The sequence below is a fragment of the Papio anubis genome, chromosome 4 (genome assembly GCF_008728515.1).
Source record: "Papio anubis isolate 15944 chromosome 4, Panubis1.0, whole genome shotgun sequence".
In the NCBI taxonomy this organism is placed as follows: Eukaryota; Metazoa; Chordata; class Mammalia; order Primates; family Cercopithecidae; genus Papio; species Papio anubis.
The window spans coordinates 93037861-93062419 of NC_044979.1; the positions used below are offsets into that span (position 1 = coordinate 93037861).

General features: G+C 36.1%; 1 protein-coding gene across 4 annotated transcripts in view; it reads right to left on the minus strand.

Moving 5' to 3' along the window:
- The window catches only part of FAM126A (family with sequence similarity 126 member A), a 111740-nt gene that overhangs the window by 68987 nt on the left and 18194 nt on the right, over positions 1 to 24559 (minus strand). For all 4 annotated transcript variants that reach the window (XM_017956854.2, XM_003896214.3, XM_009203250.2 and 1 more), the window contains exons 2-7: positions 19868 to 19946; positions 12502 to 12603; positions 6509 to 6688; positions 5274 to 5354; positions 4632 to 4747; positions 4149 to 4244 (exon numbers count right to left, since the gene is read on the minus strand). In XM_017956854.2, coding sequence (XP_017812343.1) covers positions 4149 to 4244; positions 4632 to 4747; positions 5274 to 5354; positions 6509 to 6688; positions 12502 to 12603; positions 19868 to 19918 — 626 coding nt within the window. In that variant the 5' untranslated portion in view covers positions 19919 to 19946. The remainder of the gene's footprint in view (positions 1 to 4148; positions 4245 to 4631; positions 4748 to 5273; positions 5355 to 6508; positions 6689 to 12501; positions 12604 to 19867; positions 19947 to 24559) is intronic.

Consider the following 24559-nt stretch of genomic DNA (forward strand, 5'->3'; position numbering starts at 1 on the left):
ACTTAGTAGCTGAGCATAGTTTCATTCTTAATATTTATATTCCACATCAAAAAAGAAGATAAGCCATTTGTTAAACAGCCTTGTATTAAATATCCAACAGGAAGAAATCATTTCCTCAAACTTAGAGGACCCTGATATATACTATCAAAACTTATTCGTAGCTTTGGTAAGTATATTTCTTTTCATAGGGCCATATATGTTTAGTACCAGCAGAGAACAAAAGCTTCTTGACTATAGCTTATTCAGTTTAGCTCTTGCTTGCTGTCGGATCTCTTCTTCAAGTTGTTCACACACAATACGTAGGAGGAAAAGAGGCTATCAAGCTGGCCATCAATCAATCTGAATCAGGAAGGCAAAGCTTATAGTAACTAAACAGATTTTTGCTCAGTAGAATGAATTTATGTTAGCATAGGTGGAGGGTGGGAAGTGTTCAAGATTGTTTTAATTATTTTTATAACTAATTACAATCAGAAGATAAAAAAAAGAATGAAACACATTTGTCACTGAATCTAGTTCACATACCCCATGAATTTTTTCTGGTTGTATTTATGTATCCTTCCTCCTAGATGACCCAATCATTTTGGTATAATCATCAACCAAATTCAGCAGCAATCTAAAACAACTATCACATGGCAAACAGGATTAGATGGCCCATATAACAGTGGGATCACTTTTATCTTCAGGAAAACCAGCATTAGTGCTAAGATCATTAAGAAGCTCTTACACTTTAACTGGTATAACCGTTTTCTAACTTACTTACACCACAGTTCTGTAACCAATTTTCTTTCCATAGATATGAACTAGGCTTAACCTGATTAACAAAAGTGTTTTCTAATTCTTTTCTACTCATCTTAAAAATGTACAAAACCTCCTAATTAGAATATCTGAGAAACGATTAAGAAAGCCAGTAGGTATGAGAAATAAATAACTGGATTCTATCATTGAGAATACAGTTAATAGGGAATCTAAAATGAAAATTTAAAAACATAAATAACTAAAAATGATAGAAATGATAAATTTGATAGAGTTCCTCAAATGTAAGGCATTGTAGTTAAGAGTTAGCATTATTTAGATAGCTTAAGTCTTTTAAATTACTTAGATCTTTCCCCCACCCTTTTTTTTTTTTTTTTAAATCTGGTGGACATTTATATGAAATTAATTTCTCTTGTGGCACAGATTGATCTATTTCTACCAAAACTTCCTTGGCCAAAATCCTACAGCGAGTTTTAAAATAATCTGTTTCTCTTTGTTTTTAAAGCCAGTTTTTACTTGCATTCTCTGTTGAAGAATTATTCAGTTCCCTGGTCAGGTAAAATTGGTATATTAGCAATTTTCTACTCATAATGTAAACGTAATTATATTAGAATGTGCTACATTAGAGTTAGGACAAAAATCAGTGACACATGTTCTTTTCTAACTTTTCCATCAGTAGTTTCAGGGAAACATCAAGAGTGGTTGGGCATTGTATTAGAACATCTATGGAGCTTCAAAAAATACATTTACACATAATACATAAAAATAAAAATATATACATATATAGGCATTCCTGGATCCTAGCACCTAATATACTGCTTCAGAGTAGGATCTGGACTTCGCAGTGTGTTCTAAGTTCTAGAGGTGAAAATTGCTGCATTGTTACTCCTTAAATCTGTATTTCTGAATGTTGGTCTTCATACCCATTTTAGTCGATAACAAGAGTTTTCACTAGGCCATAGTGAAATGAAAAGCCAGGAAAGCTAAACTTATCCCAATTTAATTTATAAATTATTTTCCTTCCCTTCCACCCCCCCCCCCACCTTTTTGATATTAAAATAGTCTCCCTTTTGTTAAATAATGTTGATGGTAGATATTTATAATATAATGACTTGGCAAAATAAAAAGTTGGTAACACGTATGTAAATAACCCAGTTGTTCCACCTTTTTTGAGATTTTACAGATCTGTGAAATTCAAAAGTCTGGACATTTCTGCCTTTAAACAATTTAAAGCAAAAAACATCTTAGAACGACTTGGTAAGTGGGAGAGATGAACCATTGGTACCATCTTTTAAGGTTAGGAAATGTAATTATGCTCTTATTTGGAAAACATCTGAAAGACTTCACTTCTCTATCTTCTCTACTAAGCCCTTTGTCTTGTGAATTCTCTTCCTCTGCTGATTCTGCATGGCTTTCTATCCTATTCAGTATCAAGTTCTGATTTTTTATTTATTTTGTTTTCATTTCATTTCTAAGTATTGCTCAATGATCCCTCCCTCTGTGATACGGTTTGGCTGTGTCCCCACTCAAATCTCATCTTAAATTGTAGCTCCCATAATCTCCACATGTCACGGGAGGGACTCAGTGCGGGGGTAATTGAATCATGGGGACAGGTTTTCCCATGCTGTTCTCGTGATAGTGAATAAGTCTCACGAGATCTGATGGCTTTATAAAGGGGAGTTCTCCTGCATATGCTCTCTTGCCTGCTGCCATGTAAGACATGCCTTTGTTCCTCCTTTACTTTCCACCATGATTGTGAGGCTCCCCAGCATGTAGAACTGTGAGCCCATTAAACATCTTTTCCCTTATAAATTACCCAGTCTCAGGTATTTCTTCATAGCAGTATGAACATGGACTAATACACTCAGGAAAAGTTGCATTTTCTTCTTTTCTTTTTTTTTTTTTTTTTTTTGAGACGGAGTCTCGCTGTGTCGCCCAGGCTGGAGTGCAGTGGCCGGATCTCAGCTCATTGCAAGCTCCGCCTCCCGGGTTTTTACGCCATTCTCCTGCCTCAGCCTCCCAAGTAGCTGGGACTACAGGCGCCGGCCACCTCGCCCGGCTAGTTTTTTTTGTATTTTTTAGTAGAGACGGGGTTTCACCGTGTTAGCCAGGATGGTCTCGATCTCCTGACCTCGTGATCCGCCCGCCTCGGCCTCCCAAAGTGCTGGGATTACAGGCGTGAGCCACCGCACCCAGCCCATAAGTTGCATTTTCTAAATAAATTCCTCAAATAGAAATTATTCCACAAGTTCCTTAGTTCTATAATATCTCTTATTTACTTGAATTATCGAGGGCAATAATCTGTCATTTTTGTTTCTGCTTTTTTTTCTTTTTTCTTTTTTATTATACTTTAAGTTCTAGGGTACATGGGCACAATGTGCAGGTTTGTTACATATGTATACATGTGTCATGCTGGTGTGCTGCAACTATTAACTCAAAAAGGAACATTGACATTGCCAAAAATTTAGAAAATCACAAACAAAATCACAAAGGAGAAAATTAAAATAAACCACAATTCCACCAACTAGAGACAATCATTGTTAATATTCTGGTCATATTCAACCAATACCATATATAGTATCATTAACTACTGTTTTAAATCAGGATTTTTTAAATGTGAATATACTACACTCAAGGATATAATTTAGTTTATAACTCCTTGACTCAATTTATTTTTAACAAGAAAAGTTTAAGAACCAGTATCTCTTACTTATTTCTTAGTTCCAAATTAGAGCACAGTAAATATATATAAATAAATACAAACAAAAAGAAGCCAACCACATGCCAAAACTTGAAAGATCATAACAGCTCTATCATTTAGCTATATACTATAATCCTTTTCTGATTAAATATTCAATTTATATGTTATTCATCTTTACATTCTTCATCATGTTCTTGTTTTTGTTGTTTTTGTTTGTGTTGTTTTTGAGACAGGGTCTTGCTCTGTCACCCAGACTGGAGTGCAGTGGTGCAATCACAGCTCACTGTATTCTCAACCTCCTGGGCTCAAGTGACTGTCCCACCTCAGCCTCCCAGGCAGCTGGGACTACAGGCGTGCACCACCATGCCCAGCTGATCTTTTTTTTAAAAATTTTTTTATAGAGACAGGGGTCTTGCTATGTTGCCCAGGCTGTTCTTAAACTCCTGGGCTCATGCGATACTCCCACCTCAGCTTATCAAAGTGCTGAAATTACAGACATGAGCTTTGCACATGTTTTTTTGTGACTATCAATTATAGGGAACTTTCTATGTGTTGGGTAGGCTGAGCTTTACATTAACTTATTTAATGTTTTAAACAAATGATTACACAAAACAAAAATAACTTAGGGATGTACCAGACTAGCAATCATAGATTCATATATTTCAATATTAGAAACACTTGAATTTTACTTTACCTTGAACAAATTTGACACAATGACTGAAGAGAAACACTGGGCATATAGGTTAAGGCAGCATTGTAACACAACAAAAGGAATGTCAACACTTCAAACCTAAAGACAAACAAAAAGAATATTACCAAATCTTTAGAATTCTAAGAAGTCAACTATAATAGGGGAGAGGGCACTCCTTGGGGAGAGATATAATGTTACAGAACAGACCTGCACAGTATAAGCACACCAATAATGAAAAACTACAAGGAAAAAAAGACTTTCCAAGTAACAGCCATATGAAACCTGTCTTTAAAATTCAATGTTCCAGCTGACACCTGAAGCAAGGCACACTGACAAATCTAGATCTATTTTTCTCTTGTATAAAATGACTCAATATTCAAATAAATTGTCACACACAACTCATTAAACATTATTTATAAATCTACTGAAATAATATTCTTAAAAAATTAGTGGAGTAAGATAAGAATTTTTATCCCCACAGTATACCTATTCTGTGCTGTCAGCATCTCCCTTTGAGGATGAGGTCCACTGTATACCACTTTTGACAAACCATGCTGGGATAGTGCACTCTCGGTCAGAGCCATGGATCCAATGCTGGAAGGCTAGAGAAAAGACATTTGAATAAAGAAAGAAAAAAAGCTATTCTACTGAAAAGGTGATACTTAGAATATATATGTACCACTAAAACAGCTACCATGAAGAACATCATGTATCTTAAACACATTTAGGCTGCCTACCAATTTTTTTGCTCAAAGATTTAGTAACTAATTTTAAAACAAACCACAAATGAGAAATAAAAATTAGTTTAATTTCAAAAATTCTACCATGGAAATATACAATTGCCCCCACTACCCCCGCCAACACACACAAGTAGCCATCCATCAGGAGGAGTGAAAAATATTTCAAAAAGAATACTTTCAATAGATCTCTTATTAGCAGATTTTAGTTTGATGTTCAATTATTTTGATTTCTCATCTCAATTTGGAAATAGTAAATACTTTGCGGGTATTTATACTTTTGCAGGTACTAATAAATTGATCAATTTTTTTTCCTAAATAACTAGATTATAACTTGTGGCAATGTCAAAGCTTAGGGTCAATAAACTTGTTATGATAAAATGTCACTTACTTCATGATATACAGATGGTTTGGATAAAGATGGAATTGTAAAACTCAATACTTTGCTATGTCCCTGTTTGTCAACTATTTCCTATAGAAGTGAAAGAAAATATATTAAAATACATACTTTCTTACACATAAATTTACAAACTAAATTTAAATAGTCTAAAACATTTTTTTTTTTTTTTTTGAGACGGAGTCTCGCTCTGTCGCCCAGGCTGGAGTGCAGTGGCGCGATCTCGGCTCACTGCAAGCTCCGCCTCCCGGGTTTATGCCATTCTCCTGCCTCAGCCTCCCGAGTAGCTGGGACTACAGGCGCCCGCCACCTCGCCCGGCTAGTTTTTTGTATTTTTTAGTAGAGACGGGGTTTCAGTGTGTTAGCCAGGATGGTCTCGATCTCCTGACCTCGTGATCCACCCGTCTCGGCCTCCCAAAGTGCTGGGATTACAGGCTTGAGCCACCGCGCCCGGCCGTCTAAAACATTTTTTTAAAAAGACCTGAATAGAAAGGAATTTTAAGTTAAAATCTTAAACCATGATAATCCATTATTATTCATCAACACCGGCAGTTAAACTGTACATCCTTCCACTTAAAAAATATATGTAACATAATTTTCAGGATGGCTGAGATACAGATATAGTGTCTTAATAATCCTTGATCTTCCTCATGTAACAAGTTATAGTTAAGTGAAGTAATCATTTAAATATGAAATATGTGAAGAAAATGACCTCACATTTCTTTTCCATTTTGAAAGGTACAAAACTTAAGTATCTAGAATACCATACTAATTAATATACAAACTCTATTAGTAAGGCAAGCTATATGTTAAAACAATGTTGTACACTCTGGAGACAGTCTAGATTTTATAGAACTATAATTGGCGAATATTAGAGTAAATCTTTTCTCCCAAACTTTCTGTGAAGGTCAGAAACAGATCATTTATAGGCAATGAACTTTAAGTTTACAAAATTTAAAATGCAACACTGATATTTTCAGATGTCGCTATAAAAGAAATGAAATGGTCCGATTTTCAACCTTCAATTAATCCATAAAGGTATAGTTACATAATTACATATATGCTTGTATGTCTCCCAACCCCCAGAAAGTTATATTTGGAAGAATGGGCTATGAGTCATTTGACATATGAAAAAACAAATACTAGCTTCATTAAAATGATAAGCAGTTGCACAGGTTATATATTTGATTTTCTCAAAAAAGATTTTGTTAACTCCATTAAATACAAACCAAATTGTAAACCCCTAGAAGAAGAGCTTCAATGCATCCACTGCTATGCACATTTCTGCTGGCTGAGACTGCAAGGTAGCACCAAATTAGTTCTGGGAGAAATTGCAGCGTAAATTGAAGCAACTGCTCCTCTCCACTGCGATAGAATTCAAAGAGCTGGTGACAGACAGGTTCCAGCAACTGGAAGAAATACAAAATGTTAATTCAAGAACTGGACTGTATTTGAATGGAACTACTATATGAAGTATAAAAGGTTTTCTCAGATTGGTAAAAATCATGTCTTTTTAAATTCTTAAAATACCTAAGTTGTAGGGAGTTTCTTCCTAAAATATCCTTTCTTCCTGGTAAAACACATGCCAATATATAAAGGTTTGACTATGGGGTTGAAGAAATTGAAATGGGAATCCTGGGTACTTACTGTCCTATCTCCCTCCTCCTGAGTTTATAATTAGGCAACATCTGACAGCAATGATTGGTGTGTAGGGGGGCTAAATAACTACAGACCCCCCTAGATCTAGATCCCTATTGTGACCATGACTAATTGGCCCTGGAGAGTCTAAAAATTGCTGTAATTTTATTTTAAACATAATTTGGAGTCATCCACAACCTTTTCCTCTCCCACCACACTCTCAACATTATCCAGTTAACAGAGAACAGAGCTGACTGCATCTTTATAAGGCGCTTTAAGAAATCACATAGGCAAGGTAAGACCCTCTTACAAGTAAGTATTCTCTTAAAGCATATACAATGATCACACACAAGTCATACTCAAATATGTTAAAAGATTCACAAGGTACTGTTCACAAGGTACTGATTTTTCAAGCAAATTCTCAGGCTATTTATTATATATATATCCAATGAACTACACTTCACTAAGGCAACAAATTTAAATAAATATACTAAACAGATTTTCTACAACCAATAATGGTAATGAACAGAAACTAATTTACAGTGGATGTTTTGATTTCAAGTAAGTGAAATATGTAAACTGAATATAATTAAAGTCAATATTGTTTATAAAAGGTATAACAAAAGTTATACTTCAATAAACATTGACTAAGTCAAATTAGTCTTTCCTATTGAAAAATTAATAAACTTCTGACAGTTAATCTTCCACAAGGAATACTTTTTCCACTCCTGAAACGGTCTTTAGAAGCCAAGAGATGTCCAGTGTGGCCATGGAAAGACAACAGAAAAACAGAGGGGCAGGAGGCAAAGTCATCCCATTCAGAGATAGCAAGAGAAGTTTTTAGCGCAGGAATTTGAAAGAAGGGGGTTAGAGGTGGCTGGAAGAAAGAATGACTGGTTAGGGATGTTTTAGCTTTCAGGGCGGAGTTTTTAAAATTTTCTTTGTGGACCCATATCAATAATCTCGAATTGTGGCATAACATCCCTCATCTCTAAATCCCTCAGAAAGCTAAATCAATTGAGATAGTCTAACAAACACTGCAAAATTATGAAATCTTTTTTTTTTTTTTTTTTTTTTGAGACGGAGTCTCGCTCTGTTGCCCAGGCTGGAGTGCAGTGGCCGGATCTCAGCTCACTGCAAGCTCCGCCTCCCGGGTTCAGGCCATTCTCCTGCCTCAGCCTCCTGAGTAGCTGGGACCACAGGCGCCCACCACCACGTCCGGCTAATTATTTTGTACTTTTAGTAGAGACGGGGTTTTACCATGTTAGCCAGGATGAGTCTCGATCTCCTGACCTCGTGATCCGCCCGTCTCGGCCTCCCAAAGTGCTGGGATTACAGGCTTGAGCCACCGCGCCTGGCCATTATGAAATCTTATTTGAAAATTTATTCAAGACAGTTTGTATGAACATATAATTTTAATCAAAACATACTCAAAAGGCTTTACAATCCATTTAAAATCCAAAATTTAGAGTTTTTGCCGTACAAAAGTATAACTTAATGAAGACCGATTCAAAGGGGAGGTAGAAATATATCGCACCAAGATTAGATGAAATTATGCATTTGAAATTAATACAGATAAATATCAATATCTGTGAAGTGTGTCCCAGACTGTGAAGTACTTACATATACATAAACTCATTAAATTCCCACAACACTGTAGAGTAAAATATCATTATCCACACTTTCCACAGAAGGAAACTAAGACAAAGAGGCTATCCGCTATGACCAAAATCACATGGCTTACAAGGGTCAGACCTGGAGCCAGGTATTTTGACTTCTTTACTAACATACCTGAAAAATGTCAGGAAGAATAAAATGATACACAGTGTGGGAAATATGGACAGTGTCTGACATATCTAATTTGACTCTATTTGAAGCAAGCAAAGGAGCATCAGAACCTGCTGTGTTCCTGGTGTCTGGGTTGCATTTTTTAATGTATTTTTTTTTTCATGGAAACTGTGTTATTTATCGTGGTTACGTTTTACAGTACTATTAAGAGAGACTGTACCTCAAGTATACTTTTATGTGTTAAATGGCTTTTTTGGGTTTAAGGAGAACCTAGTCACCACGTGTCATCTCTCCACTGTAAAATATATTTTGAGTTCTAAAACAGCTAAGCCGCAAATGGATTTTTACAACAATCCATTCATAAGTAAGAAGTCTGTATTATAACAGAGATTTCTAGTGGTAATAGGCATATGACTCAAAAATGCTCTTTAGTGACTAAGGAAAATGTTCTTTAATGACTAAGCAGGAAAAGAGTCAAGTTTTGGTAAATTTAGAAGGAAAATCTTGTAATATTTTTTGTATTGAACAATTACTGAGGAACATTGGGTAGGAAAAGGATACGGAAAAGTTGGAGAACACTACTATTCAGGAATCAGCAGCTACTGGTACCGGACCTCTCTGTTCTCTGGACTCGACTTCTAGAACTCGAAGGGGACTTTATGTAGGTCTTTCAAAAAACAGCTGATTTCATAACAGACTTAAGCAGTATTAACCTCTACTCATATGCCTGTCTCAAAGTTATAGTCAACTAAAAGCGCCATTTAAGCAAATTGCACTGTACCCATATAAACTGCCTCTTTAGAAGTTTCTTGAACACATCACACATCCCAGGGCCTTTCCATCTACAGTTCATTCTCCTGGAAGGCTCTTGCCCCTGATTCCACTCCAACTCCTAATTCGTTTGGATCTTGATTCAATCACCAACTTCCTCAGTCCCAACATATATTTCCCTTCATTTTATTTATCCTTATAGATTTATCACTAACTGACATAGTATTATATGTTTAGCTATTTGTTTAATGTCTATCTCACTAACTAGAAAACAAGTTTTAATCTACAAGATCAAGAATTTAGTCTATTTTATTCTCATAATTCCTAAGTGGTTCCTGATACATTATATGTGTTTAATAAATATTTATTAAATGAATAAAACTGAATAATGAAAAAGTACTATTAGTAAAGTTTAAATGCCAAATTCATTGAACTTCAAATAATACCAGAAACAATATCTCAAATTTCAAAAATTCTGGAAAACAATAATATCAACTTGTTAGGAATATTTTCAAATTAAGACACAAAATATTCTAAACAGCAAAAGGGAGGTTACAATGTTAAAGTAGATTACACTTTTGTATTTTAGAAGCACTTCCAAATATATTTGAAAGAGCGAGTGTTTTTTTTAAGAATACAGAATACACACTGTCTTTACCACATGAACCAGAATAAAAGCACAAAACAAACTAACATGCAAGACCAGAACCAGTGCTTCGGAAAGTATGGTCCCGAGGATCATCCACAAACTGTTGCCAGTCTCCAACAATATAAACAGAGAAATTGAGAGGAAACATTTAGAAACTTTTATAGCAACTTAATATTGTTGCAACATCCAAGTGAGCCATCAGATTTATCAGAGTATACATCAGTTATGGAATATCAAATTTGTGTGGTGCCTCACACTGTGGTGTGAGTTGCATGTTAGTCACGTACTTTAGATACACATATTTGTCTGTGACAGATTACAATTTTTTTAAAAAACTGGTCCATCATCACTAGTAGTTTCAGAAACATTGCTCTAGCATTATCTGAATAAAAGGAATGCTATAAACTAATCTAGCCAATCATAAATTTATCCTACAAACTCTTTCCAAAGTAGCCTAGTTAAAACATACTTCATCAGAGGAATAATTTTTAAGCTTCTCAAAATAATAAATAATACATGAGCATCAAGATTTAATTTGTTAAAAAACATAAAGCACATGGCTATACTTACCCTATTTTGTGAAATAATTCTAAACCAAACATGCAAAATTTTAAAACAGCTTTCACTCAATATTTAAAAAGTAAAACCCTTCAAGAAAACAGCCTACCTGTGCATTCTATACAAGTTAAGAAGTTTTGGGGAGAAGGAAGAGACAAGACAAATATGATTGTTCAATTCAGTTATTCCAGTTAAAGTTTTTTGGCTTGTCAATATATACTCCCTAATCCCTTCAGCACCTAAAATTCATGATATGCATTACAGTATAACCAGTAGGAGTGGGCTATTCGACACCCCCTCCAAAAGAGGTTAACTACTCAAAAGAAGATCCTCCCTCAATTTTGGTAGTTTAATCCCAGAGATACGTAGATCCATATTGGACTGGACTCCAGGATATGTTACTTTACCACTGAATCTGCTGTTAGAGTCTATCATGCCATCCATCAAACTCAAGTACAAAAGGAATTATGTACTTCAGATCCCTCTCTTCTACCATACCTCTTTCCACTCCCCCTGACACTGCTCAAGTTTAGGTTCTCAACAGCTCCCTCCTAGTCTACTGTCATAGCTTCCTAGTCTTCTTGTGTTCCCCATTTTTTCATTTGCCAATCTATCCTCCACATAGCCACCTTCCTAACCCCTCAGTGCAGAGAGAGTCTAAACTGCTTAAGATGGAATTTGACGCCCACCACGGTTACGTCCTAAACCTAGCTTTCTAGCTTCAGCTCCTATCACAGCCTTACCCTCTCTTGTTAACTACTGTGTTAAGTCTATTCACTTTTTCCAAAAGCCGTACCTTTTTATTTTTCATCCTATCTCCAATTTCTTTCTATTTCTACTATGAATAGTAGGATTTACAAGCACCAGAATCTGGAGTATAGATTATTTTATTACCTTCAAACTAAATGGGCAGCTAGTGGGGTACAGTGCCTCATGCCTGGAATCCCAGCACTTTGGGAGGCTGAGGTGGATAGATCGCTTGAGCCCAGGAGTTCGAGACCAGCCTGGGCAACGTGGTGCAATCCCGTCTCTACCAAAAATACAAAAATTGGCCAGGTGTGATGGTGCATGACTGAAGTCCCAGGTACGGGGGTGCTGAGGTGGGAGGATCGCTTGAACCTGGGAGGTCAAGGCTGCAGTGAGCCATGATCACACCACTGCACTCTAGCCTGGGAAATAAAGTGAGACCTTGTCTCAAAAAAAAAAAAAAAAAAAAAAATCTAAATTAGCCATCAGAAAAAGGAAAGGGTGGTAGTAGGGGCAAGAGGAAAGACTGGGAAAGGCAATAGCCAGACTAAACTATTTGCCATTCTTTAAATGCCTTTCATTTTCTGAGCCTCCGTATACTATCCCCACTGCATGGAATATTCTTTTACCTTGCCACCTGGAAAACTTGCGCTTATCCGTAGACTGGATTAAGGATTGCCTTGAAACCATGTGTTTACTTATTTTCTCCCACTTTCCTCTTTCAGGATAAAAACCATGTGTTACTCAATTTGATTCTCCATTGCCTAGCATAGTTGAAGGGCTCATAATGGACACTCAAATACTTGCTGAATGAATAAAATGAAATGTAGTGACATAAACTTTTCAAAGCTACCTCTAGCGAGAGAGAAAGAGAGAAAATGTTCAGAGATGGCTTTTGGAATATGGTAATAAATTCTATTTCTTGGCTTGGGGAATGGTACACTAAAGTTCATTTCAGTATTGTTCTTTAAACATATATATTTTCTTACCCTTTTATATAGATTTGACAATGAAAAATTAAAAATCAATCAAGTCAATACTACTAGCACAATAAACCATAAAAGTACTTACCTCACTTTGTGGCTCCTGGATAACTTTATAGAGAGATGAAACTAAAGAACTCTTGTCTTTCAAATTTGTGGCATAATTTGGTAAAGATGTTTCTGGTAATGTCTAAACAAATTTAAAAAAATACATTTTATTTTTATGAAATGTCCAGATCCATAGATGCAGAAAGTAAATTAGTTGTTGCCAGGACTGCAGAGGGGAGAGGAAGATTAGGAGTGACCAACAGGTATGAAGTTTATTTTTGGGGTGATGGAAATGTGCTGAAATTAGATGCTGGCATTGGTTGTACAACACTGTGAATATATCAAAAACCAAGGCAAGGTAAACATATTTACCTTAAATTAGTAAATTTTATGTTATATTAATTATATCTCAACAAAACTTCAAAATAAAACAAAAAATATATTTTATCCTCTTATCAACAAGGACATAAACTAACATCAACACTTCATCTTCGATCACAGTTTGGGATTAGAGATAAGAATATAGGCCAGGCGCAGTGCCTCATGCCTGTAATCTTAGCACTTTGGGAGGCTGAGGCAGGAGGATTGCTTGACCCCAGGAGTTCAAGACCAGCCTGGGCAATATAGTGAGACCTCATCTCTACAAAAAATAAACAAAATTAGCTGGGCATGGTGGCACATGCCTGTAGTCCTGGCTACTCGAGAAGCTAAGGTGGGAGGATGGCTTGAGCCTGGGAGGTCAAGGCTACAGCAAGCCATGATTCCGGCACTGCACTCCAGCCTGGGCAACAGAATGAGACAGGGTCAAATTAACTCCAGAGTTACATACTGTGACTGTTAAGCATGGGTAGGCTGTTCTACTTTACCAACTGAGGGGAAAATTTAGAACTTTCAGAGCTAGAGAAAAAGATATCCACACTACCAACAAACTAATTTTCCTAATGCCATTTAAAATGTGGACAACGAGTCACAGCTTGCCAGCACCACCTATTCAGAACGAACACCATGACCAGAGAAGAATGGGAAGAAATAAAACTCCAGTAGTAAGTCAGATGATTTTGAATAAAAGTGTAAGGAAATCTGAAAACAAAAACATTTCATTATCATAATGATAAAAACCTTTCCTTCTGGAGTACACCCCCTCCTCAGATATCTGTGACAGACAGCGATATCTGTCTCCTAAGTCATTATTCTATCTCACCCAAATTACTTCCTTCAGTCAATCAATGTCAATCCTGAAGTAGATACCATGTCTCAGGATATTCCTAACTCACTCTAAAATATACATTATTCCTTATATGTCTCATATCCTAGTATTTCAAAATTTAATATGGGTTATGATTAGCGTATAGGTGAATGTGTGCATAAATTAAACAGCATAAATTTTTACAATAAAGACATTTGATTCATTTTCACTTTACTGTGAGCTCCTTGAGGGCAAGAACTGTCTTATCATCTCTCCATGCACAGCACTCACCACAAGGCCTCATACACAAATCTTTGCTGAGGGAACATATTACAGATAAACAAAATAAGAAATAAAAATTGCCATTGTTTATACTTTGGTAGATTCTTTAAAAGTGGGTCACATTTCACCTTAGGATACATAAGTGAATAGACTTTTTTTTTAAGTTTAATAAGAGTTTTATTTACCAGAAGGGTAAGCAAATGTGAACTATTTGGAAACCTTTCACAATTCTCCAGAGTGGGGAAAAAAAGGTTTTACTGCAACTGCTTACATAAAGAAGAGATTAAGGCATTCTTCAATATTTCAAAAGCATGACACAAAAGATCTCCAGGCAACATTCCATTTCCGTCATTTGATCAAGAGTAACCTAATACTTGGGAAATTTATATAAAAGGGAATAACAGTCAAATAAACAGCAGATTCCTAATCCTCTGAATAAAAATAAATCTAAATTATGTATAAAATGCATTATATATATTTAAAACACATTGATGTCTAACTTATGTAACTAAGTATACATGTCTAATATATATGTCTAACTATAAAATTAAAGAATAAATGAATCAAAATACAAATCTTTAGAAAAATTATTAGTGAATAGAAAGATTATTATTATATATACATATATATATGATCTAGGCTAAAACTAGATCATTCATTAAAAACATGAATTACAATGTTCAGCTTATATACTAGCTGACTGTCACGAGGTAAAATATTTTCTGTGAAACACCCAAAGGCAAAAAGACAGCTGTTTTCTGAAAAGACAAGCTCTAGAAAATACCATGGACCCAGGTTACCACTGATAAATGAAAGGAAGGGTATCTTAAAAATTAGTGCAGTAATAATACCTTTTATTCACAATTCTGACATTTCATTTAATGAATGTGGGAAAAGTTAATTTTGTCTGTAGAGAGGGAGAAAATGTAACTGTTGTGTTCATAAATGGTGCTTTAAAAAACAAGATCTAAAAGAGCCAAATGAATTTAAATACTACTATAGCAAAAACATTTAAATTTTCATGCCCTGTACTAGTTCAAAGGTACTGACCTTCTTAAATACCAGCTTAGCTTTCTCACATTTCAGAAGGCATAACTGGAGTTGAAAAGTACCTAATGGAAAATTATGTTGGTATATTATTCTTGGCAAAATTTGACATCGGGTGTGATAGCTCACACCTGCAATCCCAGCACTTTGGGAGGCCGAGGCAGGTGGGACCCCATCTTTAGTAAAACTACGAAAATTAGCCAGGTATGTGGTGCCATGCGCCTGTAGTCCCAGCTACTAGGGAGGCTGAGGCAAGAGAATCGCTTGAACCCGGGAGGCAGAGGTTGCAGTGAACCAAGATCGTGCCACTACACTCCAGCCTGGGCAACGGAGCGAGACTCTGTCTCAAAAAAAAAAAAAAAATTTGAAGACAGATGCCTCATACTAAAGTATCATTTGACAGATGGTTTTTCAAAAATGTGAGGAGGTGATATGGGTTGAGTAGCAGAGAATTAATCAAGATGGACAGATGGGTGAAGAACCAGTAACTAAAACAATCCTGTTCAACGACATCACACATAAGATTTGATTTTGAGTCACATATTGAGAGTCAGCAACTATCAGAAAATTTTAAAAACTTAGGAGTCCGGAAATCTGCTAGATAAATCTACCACACAGCAGTAACAAAAATAACACAATCTGAAAGGTAATATTTTATAAATAAATCTTTGAAAAGATAGAGCTTGAACTATTCATGAAATCTTAAAATAATGAAGTCCTAAACTAATCATTTAGTTGGTATATAAAGAAAATAGGACAAGCACAGTGGCTCACACCTGTAATCCTAACACTTTTGGGAGGCCAAGGCAAGCAGATCACTTGAGGCCAGGAGTTCGAGACCAGCCTCACTAACATGGCAAGACCCCATCTCTACTAAAAATACAAAAATTAGCTGGGCATGGTGGTGCACACCTGTAATCCCAGCCACTCAGAAGGCTGAGGCATGAGAATCACTTGAACCCGGGAGGTACACGTTGCAATGAGCCAAGATTGTGCCACTGAACTCCAGCTTGGGTGACAGTGTGAGACCCTGTCTCAAATTTTAAAAAAAGAAAATACTAATGAGAGTCCATAGCTAGAACAGACACTGAATAATTTTACCAAATTTTCAATTTCAAAAATTTTAAATAAAGTATTTGTACAAAGCAAATTGTGTCGTCTCTACACATTTGAGAGATGTTGGGTGAGGTTAGGAGTTCAGACTGACCGTGGACCAGTGTAGAGCTAAAAATCATCTTCATAAACCACTTACAGTACTTTAACTTTTCTGATGAAAATATGAGACCCAGAGAAGTTATGCCCAACATCATAAAACCAGCCTAGGGGAGAATTAGAATTAAGTCAAAGGGTTTCTGACTTTCAGTTTACTTACTCAATCATGAGTAAGTGGCCTTATTAGCATCATGGCCTTATGAGCATCATGGTTATTAAATCAAACCACCAAGCAGAAGCTTTTCTAGAAATATGTATGTAACCAAAACCTTTCTTAAATATTTTAACAAAAATGTGTATTTAACATCAGAGATTTCAAAAGATATGTTACTCTAATTTTAGAAGTACTTAGCAGACATGTTCCCAAGCACTTTTCTATATTCTATTACCTCTGGTATGCTGCTGATTTTGCCTGATAACCTTCTTCTCTTTGTCAAACATAGAGCTGAATTCAACACACATTAACCCAATTTAGAATAACACTCCAAATAATTATCAGGAATGCCTACCAAACTAACCAAGGAATGGGAAATATCCTTCCTTGAACTGGCTATAATACAGATTTGAAAATAATTTAAAACATTTGAGTATCAAATTGATTCAAAATTGGGTAAAGTTAATCTTGGGGTTGGGCAGGAGAAACTTCTTAAACTACATTTTATTTCTTGTAGGCCATGATTTCACTCCCTCCTCCTAAAGGAAAAGTTTCCCTATGCTTGCATTAAATTTATTAAAAATGTTAATAAAATATTGCTAGCCACATAATATGTTATATTGATAAAATACTACTTAAATAATATTTTCTATTTATGCATACTCTGGTTTCTTGTAGCGGAAGATGGTATTTGGAAAACAAGATCTGGGTGCTTAGTGTACTCACTGCAACCGGGGTGCCATTGTTTCTAGGTCCTCCCAGTGAACAAAGCTAGGGGATAAATGTATGCATATATGTACAGACACACACACACATATATATCATATGCATACTTAGAACCCGTGAGTTCATAATGATTCCAATACAACACCCTTAGAGTTCTTTCTTGACTTTTGCTGTTCCATAATTGTAATTCCCTTTTTAGACAGACAGAAATCTAACTCCCATTATCTTCAAAGTATTTACTTATTTGTTCAATCAACTTATTTGCTCAATGTAACCAATCTACCAGTGTAACTATTCTGGTTACTCTTCTACATGCCACCTCTGTAGTCCTTCACCCCAACCACCTACTTCCTCAGACACTACTGCCAATAACCGCTGCTCTGCCCCTCACTCCTTGGTACTGCACTTCCTAGGTGTCTATATATCCAAACCAGGAGGGGAAGGGAATAAATGAACAGATGGGAAGAGAAGGAGATCAGTCATAGTTTTCCATTATTTGCCTTACTAGCTGATCTTACCCCTACAACCCACCCTTTAACATGCTCTCTTTCCACAACTCCATCTTAAAGAATGGATAGTTAGCGATATTTGCTTTTGCATATTTTACTTCATCATGAAACATAAGAACGCCCTAGAAGAAATAGCATTCAACTGTTAAACTTGACAATTTCCATCAATCTGCCAAAAAAAAAAAGCCATGATAAGAGACTATGTTAAACACAAAGATAACACAAGCAGGAAACACACACACACTCACACACACACAAGATTAATCAAAGTTTTTTTGTTTCGTTTTTTGTTTTTCTTTTAGAGACAAAAGTCTCCCTCTGTCACTAGACTGGACAGCAGTGGTGCTATCATAGCTCACTGCATCTTTGAATTCCTGGGCTCAAGTGATCCTCCCATCTCAGCCTCCCAAGTAGCCGGGGCTGCAGGCATGCACCAACAAGCCCAGCTAATTTTTTTTTTTTTTTTGTAGAGAGGAGGTCTTGCTATGTTGTCTAGGCTGGTCTTTTTTTTTTTCTTTTTTTGAGGCAGAGTCTCACTCTGTCACCCAGGCTAGAGTGCAATGGCGTAATCTCGGCTCACTGCAAGCTCTGCGTCCTGGGTTCATGCTATTCTCCTGCCTCAGCCTCCTGAGTAGCTGGGACTACAGGTGCCCGCCACCACGCCAGGCTAATTTTTTGTATTTTTAGTAGAGACGGGGTTTCACCATGTTAGCCAGGATGGTCTCGATCTCCTGACCTCGTAATCCGCCCGCTTCGGCCTCCCAAAGTGCTGGGATTACAGGCGTGAGCCACCGCGCCCGGTGCCTAGGCTGGTCTTAAACTCCTGGCCTTAAGCAATCCTTCCATCTCCGCCTCTCAAGTGCTAGTATTACCAGGCATGAGCCACCACATCTGGCCACAAGTTATTAAAATATGTAGAAAGCACTTCTGTAACATTCTATGTCACTTCATGATGACTTAGGGAATCCATAGAAGGATGCTCAATTCATGGCTACAAAAGCTCAGACAGTAAAAGTCTGCCCAGCAATTCATCAGGATTAGCTAACAGAGACAGATAAGGCCAGCTGTAAAATTAACAGGAAATGGTGCTTTTCCTAAATACACACTGCAACTGAAAAATGTCATAACAATCTCCTTGAGTGACTACTAAATTCTTACTTACTAAGATGACTTGTTGCCTAAAATCACAGATTATAAAAAAGTTTGTTGTTGAACATGTATCAGTAAGAACAAAACATCCCACTCTTGCCTAGAGCATCTAAGTCACTTTGACATAGAGAAGCAGCCTTGATTTTCAACCCAGGTACAAAGATATAAATACAGAGTTTCTGAACATAACATTTCAAATCTACGTTAACTTTGTAGTTTTCAAGACAACAAGATCCTGGGTCTACTTTGAAGGCCAGACCAGATGTTCACCCCATTATAAACAGCCCTGCTTTGTTTTGAGTCTACCAGAATACTGTTCCATTTAAATTTTACCTAAACTCTACCCTTCCTCCAAAATATTATAACTTTATCTTTTCTTTGGTTTGGTGAGATGGTCCCATGGTATCTGTTGGGCAATCTCTCTCAATGCAACAAGTCAATAAGCCTGACTTTGTCAGTCTGTAACTTTGTCCTTATAGGTCTTGGGCTGACTGGGCTGGACAAAATCAAAGTGACAGTTGCAGCCCAAACTCTTCATTCCTGTGGTTCATGATCATGCAAGTACACATAATTATGTGTCATATAAGGACAGAGAAAAGTAATTAGCTGATTAAAGAAACACCATTTTAGCTATCCTAGAGAAAATTCATGAGACAAGAAAATATAAGTTTTATTTTCTTCATTAACTAATCAAAGGTTATACACCCCTTATATAGCCACTGGGTTAGCCAGCTAGAGAAAGATCCACTGATATAAAGTTGAGCAAATATCTTCCCTCATTGTTGGTCATGCCCAGTTCCACTGCCCTCCAAACTGCAAGAAACATTTTGACAATGAATCATTGATGGTCGTTGGAGAATGACATCAACATTCAGAGACTTTAATTATTTGTGGTATTGCCATGAAAGAAAGAAAATAAACAAACGAATAAACTCTTTGAACCACTTGGGAAAAAAAAGGAATCAATTTCCTAGAAAAGATTACTATGTGTAAATAACTCTCTATTGAGATTTGATAGAAAATACTTCTTCCACAGATATTTAACCCTTCAGTCATATAAAATACAAAAAATCACTGGAATTTAAACCCCAGACAAAACTTCTTTGGACTATAATTACTATAGTAGAACAGTAAATATTACCTTAAACTCTGACAACCATTCCTCCACAACCCCTTTCTCTGAAGTAAACATTTTTCCACATCTGTTCTAAACCTTCAACCTGAAAATTAACATAGAAAAATGTTAACGTTTTGAATACATTTAGTCAGATTACTATGAATAGAGATAATCCTATAAAGTTGTTACTTCATATTTGTGAAATGAGTTTCAAACATAAATTACTAAATTCATTTCAAAACCAATGTGCACAAACAAGCCTTAAAATGCAAGAATTCTGACAAAAGCATAAATATCATAACATGATGAAATTGGCTCTGCAATTTTCATTTGGTTTTCAGGAATGCCAGCTGCAAAACATACTGGACATTTTTCTCTAGTTTCAATAAAATAATTTCAAAAAGATCATTGAACTTAAAAAAAAGGCAGAAAATATTTCAAAACCGTGGAAATATAAGAAGACATGCATCCAAAATTGACTTTATAGAAAGCATTAAAGTAATTTAATTTGCTTATATTTCAGTTCTTTACAACAGTAACTAGGCAAGCCATTTGGTTTCATGAAAGTGTAATACTCGTTTTTTAAAAAGTAAAAGTGACAATATTCAAAATGACCATATTTGACAATAGTTATTCAGAAGATTGGGATTTACTTAAGTATAAATTTAAAGAAACAAGCTAAAGGAAATGCAGAACAGTTTTATCTCAAGCAAAATGTCAAAATACAATGTATTTGTCTTTACCCATCCATTTGTATGGGAGTACACTTGGAAACTATTTCCTGATGGAAAAGTTGAGCTCTATCTGAATTTCCTAACTTCCAAATTCAGTCACAAATCCTTCATTAGGCTACTTAATTTTTATCAGCATTATAACGTAGTAGAAACTCAGGCAGAGTAGCCAGAAATGAATTCTGATTCTATTACTTACTTGCAGTACTACCTTGGGCAAGATATTTGCCTTACTTTTTTTTAATCTGCAAAATAGGGATAACGATAGTACCTATTTGCAAGGAGTTATTGTGAGGAGTACATGTTAAAATGCAAATAAAAGCAGTTATTTCCATTTCTGGCAACAAAGTATTATTACTATGCAATATTATTATTATTAATTCTTATAAACTCTGCTCAACTGTCTATCAAAGTATCCAGATATGCCTTAATGAACAACACAGGTTCTAGTCAAAGAATACATTCTAAGGTTCCTGATGTCTAATTCTCATAAAATACATGATTAAAACATTTTTTTGGTCATTCATTCATTCATAAAAGATTACTTGAGTAATATGAATTTTATTGTTAAAATAAAAAATATTCCTCCTTGGATCAAGTCAGACTAACAGAAAACCACATACATGTGGTGTATTATTGATTTTATAGAACTGTCTGTTTGGAGAAACTGAGAAATTATGTCCAAAATGTTACCAAAGCACTGCTAGATCACATTTATCCTCCTTAAAAGCCAACAGAGTCTAGAAAATTCACATCTTAAGTTTGCAGTACCAGGAAAACCTCTCCTTTGGAGTAACTTGTTTGTTTTTATATTATGAATACTGTGAGTTTCATAACTGAGTCTCTTTGTCTTACTCTTATTTTCTGTCTGCCTGTATCTACGTTGTTTCATGTTGTTATGTATATTTGTAAAACAAAGCCAATATAAATGCACAAAAATTTTCTTTTGTATGAATTACATTGTTTAATAAATTAGGACAGAAAGTTATCACAAATGGAACCACACTACATCAAGTTACATAGAACTGGGGAGGTAAAATTTTTACAAAAATTCACAATAACTCTCCAATTAAAATTAAGGTTAACTTTTTTTAAATTAAAAGAAATCAAGAGGAATACACAAGGAACCAAGAACAGTCAAGGGCTGTCTTGAAGAACAACAGCGCTGTGGGACCTGGACTTCCGATAGCAAAGCTCAGCATAAAACTTACCAAAAACTATGGTAATTAAGCCAGTGGTGGCACTGTCGGAAGGATAGAAATCAACCAATGGAACAGAATAGAGTGGCCAGAAATAGACCCACACATACATGGTCACCTGATTTATGACAAAAATAACACTGAAATTCAGTGAGGAAAGGATGATCCTTATAATAAATGGGGCTAGGTTATTTGGATAGCTACAAGGGGAGGACAAAAAGAACCATGACCCCAGAGATCATGCTGCATGCAAAAACAATAAAACAGTTTCAGTTGGATCATAGATCTAATTGTGAACAGTAAACCATAAGGCTTCTAGAAGAAAACGCAAGAGAGTACTTTCATAATCTTAGGCTAGGCAAAGGTTTCTTAAACAAGAGGCACAAAAGCACTAACCACAAGGAGGAAAAAAAGGATAAACCAGACTTCCTTGAAAGTAAGAATTTCTACTCCCCAAAAGACACCACTAAGAGAATGAAAAGGCAAAGCCATAGAGTGGCAGATGATATCTGCAATTCATATATATGACAGAAGTTTCATATCCAGAATATATAAAGAACTCATAAATTATTAAGAAAAAGGTAGACAATCCTACAGGAAAAACAAGACCATCATTTATTCAAATGGAAACTTAGCACATGAAACGTGCTCAACTTTGTTAGTCATCAGGGAAACGTCAGTTAAAACCCACAGTGAAATACAGCATACAGACACACACACATACACACACACATACACGTGTAGCTAAAATGAAAGCCAGATCACACCAAGTGTTGAAAAAGATATGGAGCAATCAATATTCAGACACAGCTAATGTGAATGCAAATTGGTACAGTATAAAATTTACAAAATTTCACAATAACTCTCCAATTAAAATTAAGGTTAACTTTTTTTAAATTAAAAGAAATCAAGAGGAATGCACAAGGAACCAAGAACAGTCAAGGGCTGTCCTGACTATACAACAAAATATAACTTTGAATGAATAAACTGTATCTGTGTTACGGTGTTGGATAAAAGAATGCAGGAAAAGAGAGTACATACTATATAATTCCATTTATGTAAATTTCAAGAACAGATAAAACGAATCCATTTGTGTTAGAAGTTGGGATGGTGGCTGCTCCTGAGGGGCCTATCTTGTCGGTTCTGGTAACATTCTGTTTCTTGATCTAGGTGCTGGTTACTCAGGTGTGTACATTTGGTAAAAATTTGCCAAGCTGAACACTCATAATTTGTACATTTTTCTGTGTGTATATTATACATTAGTAACACCAGTCAGCCCTGGGTCTCTTATCTTCCAGTTGATAGAGATCAAATGGGTGCCCTCATTGTATAGCTGAGCTCACATGGACACTCACCTGTTTAGCATGCATGCAAGCTCAGAATAAAATTGTTCCTCCCCAAACTTCTCTGTCTCCTGTAGAACTCAAAAGGGAGTCTATGACATGCCTCCCTACCCTGAAAGTTTCACAGTCTCATCACCACTGTCTGCCTTAGGTCCACCAGGACTAAAGTCATTATTCCCTTCATCCCTGTTTATGTCCGGCACCACAAGAAGCTACAGACACCTAGGTGACATTCATCTCCCACACACTGTCATCATAACTCTTTGTACATCTTCTGTTTTGCTCCGATCTCCCATCCCCCATCCCATCCTAATTCTGGAAGGAGGATATACTTCTACTGTGTCCTCTGGAATTTAGAGTCTATTACCAGCAAAATCCTCTATATCTTCAACAGTTCTTCAAATGTTTTCTTCTTTTCATGAGACACTAGTTTCCCTGCATGCAACCTTACCAAATAGTGATTGCATTTCCTCACACATCCCTGAAAGAAACCACTGGGCCTAGAGGTAAAGTAGGTGTTCTCCTTCCTTCTTATTACCACTCAAGATCATTCTTTTCCTCCTTCAACCATCCACCCAAAGCTGCTTTGAAACTCTGTCACCATCATCTATCAATCAATCCACCCCAAGCCCTTGCCCTGCTTGGTCTCTCCCCTTCATTTCTGGATGATCTTAGCTCCTAGGTCACTGTCATGCTTTCAAACAACTCCTGCTTAAATCTTGGTGATTTTTTTCTTGCCTGAAGTCTTAATTCCTAGAAGTCTTAATTCCTAGATTTCTCCTCCTACACTATTATCTTCCTCCCTGCCTTAGCTACTCAATCCTATGATCATAATCTATGATCATACCCTAGACCACCTGTTTTCAAACATTTTGGTAAGGTACTCTTTATACTATTAAATATTAAGCCAACCTGAAAGAATACCCAATGGCTAAAGCTGGAACAATCTGAGCAATAGAACAAATAATGTAGTATCGAATTATAACCCAAAGTGTAAAATAAATATACATGAGGCCATACTCATATAAATAAATGATTAAATAAATAAGAGAATAGGAGGTAAAGCTTCCTTACAGAAGAATTCCAAATAATAGATGTAGACACTATCTCTTCCAGGAGGTAGAGCTTAGTCCTTGCTTCGCCATTGAGAGTGCATTGGACATAGCTATTCACTTCCACAAAAATAGAGTATGGAAAGAAGAAAAGAGCAACTGTATAGTGGTGAAACCTGGCAAGCACTGCCTTGATCAAAGCTAACATCAACATGATGTCATGTGAATATCAAGTACCATCCAATATGATTACAGACATGAGCCACCGTGCCTGGCCCCTGGTAAGTTCCTCTTAACTATAAAAGAAAGAATATTTTTAGAAGAGAAAGTATGGCTGGGTGCGGTGCCTCATGCCTGTAATACCAGCACTTTGGAAGGCTGAGGCGGGAGG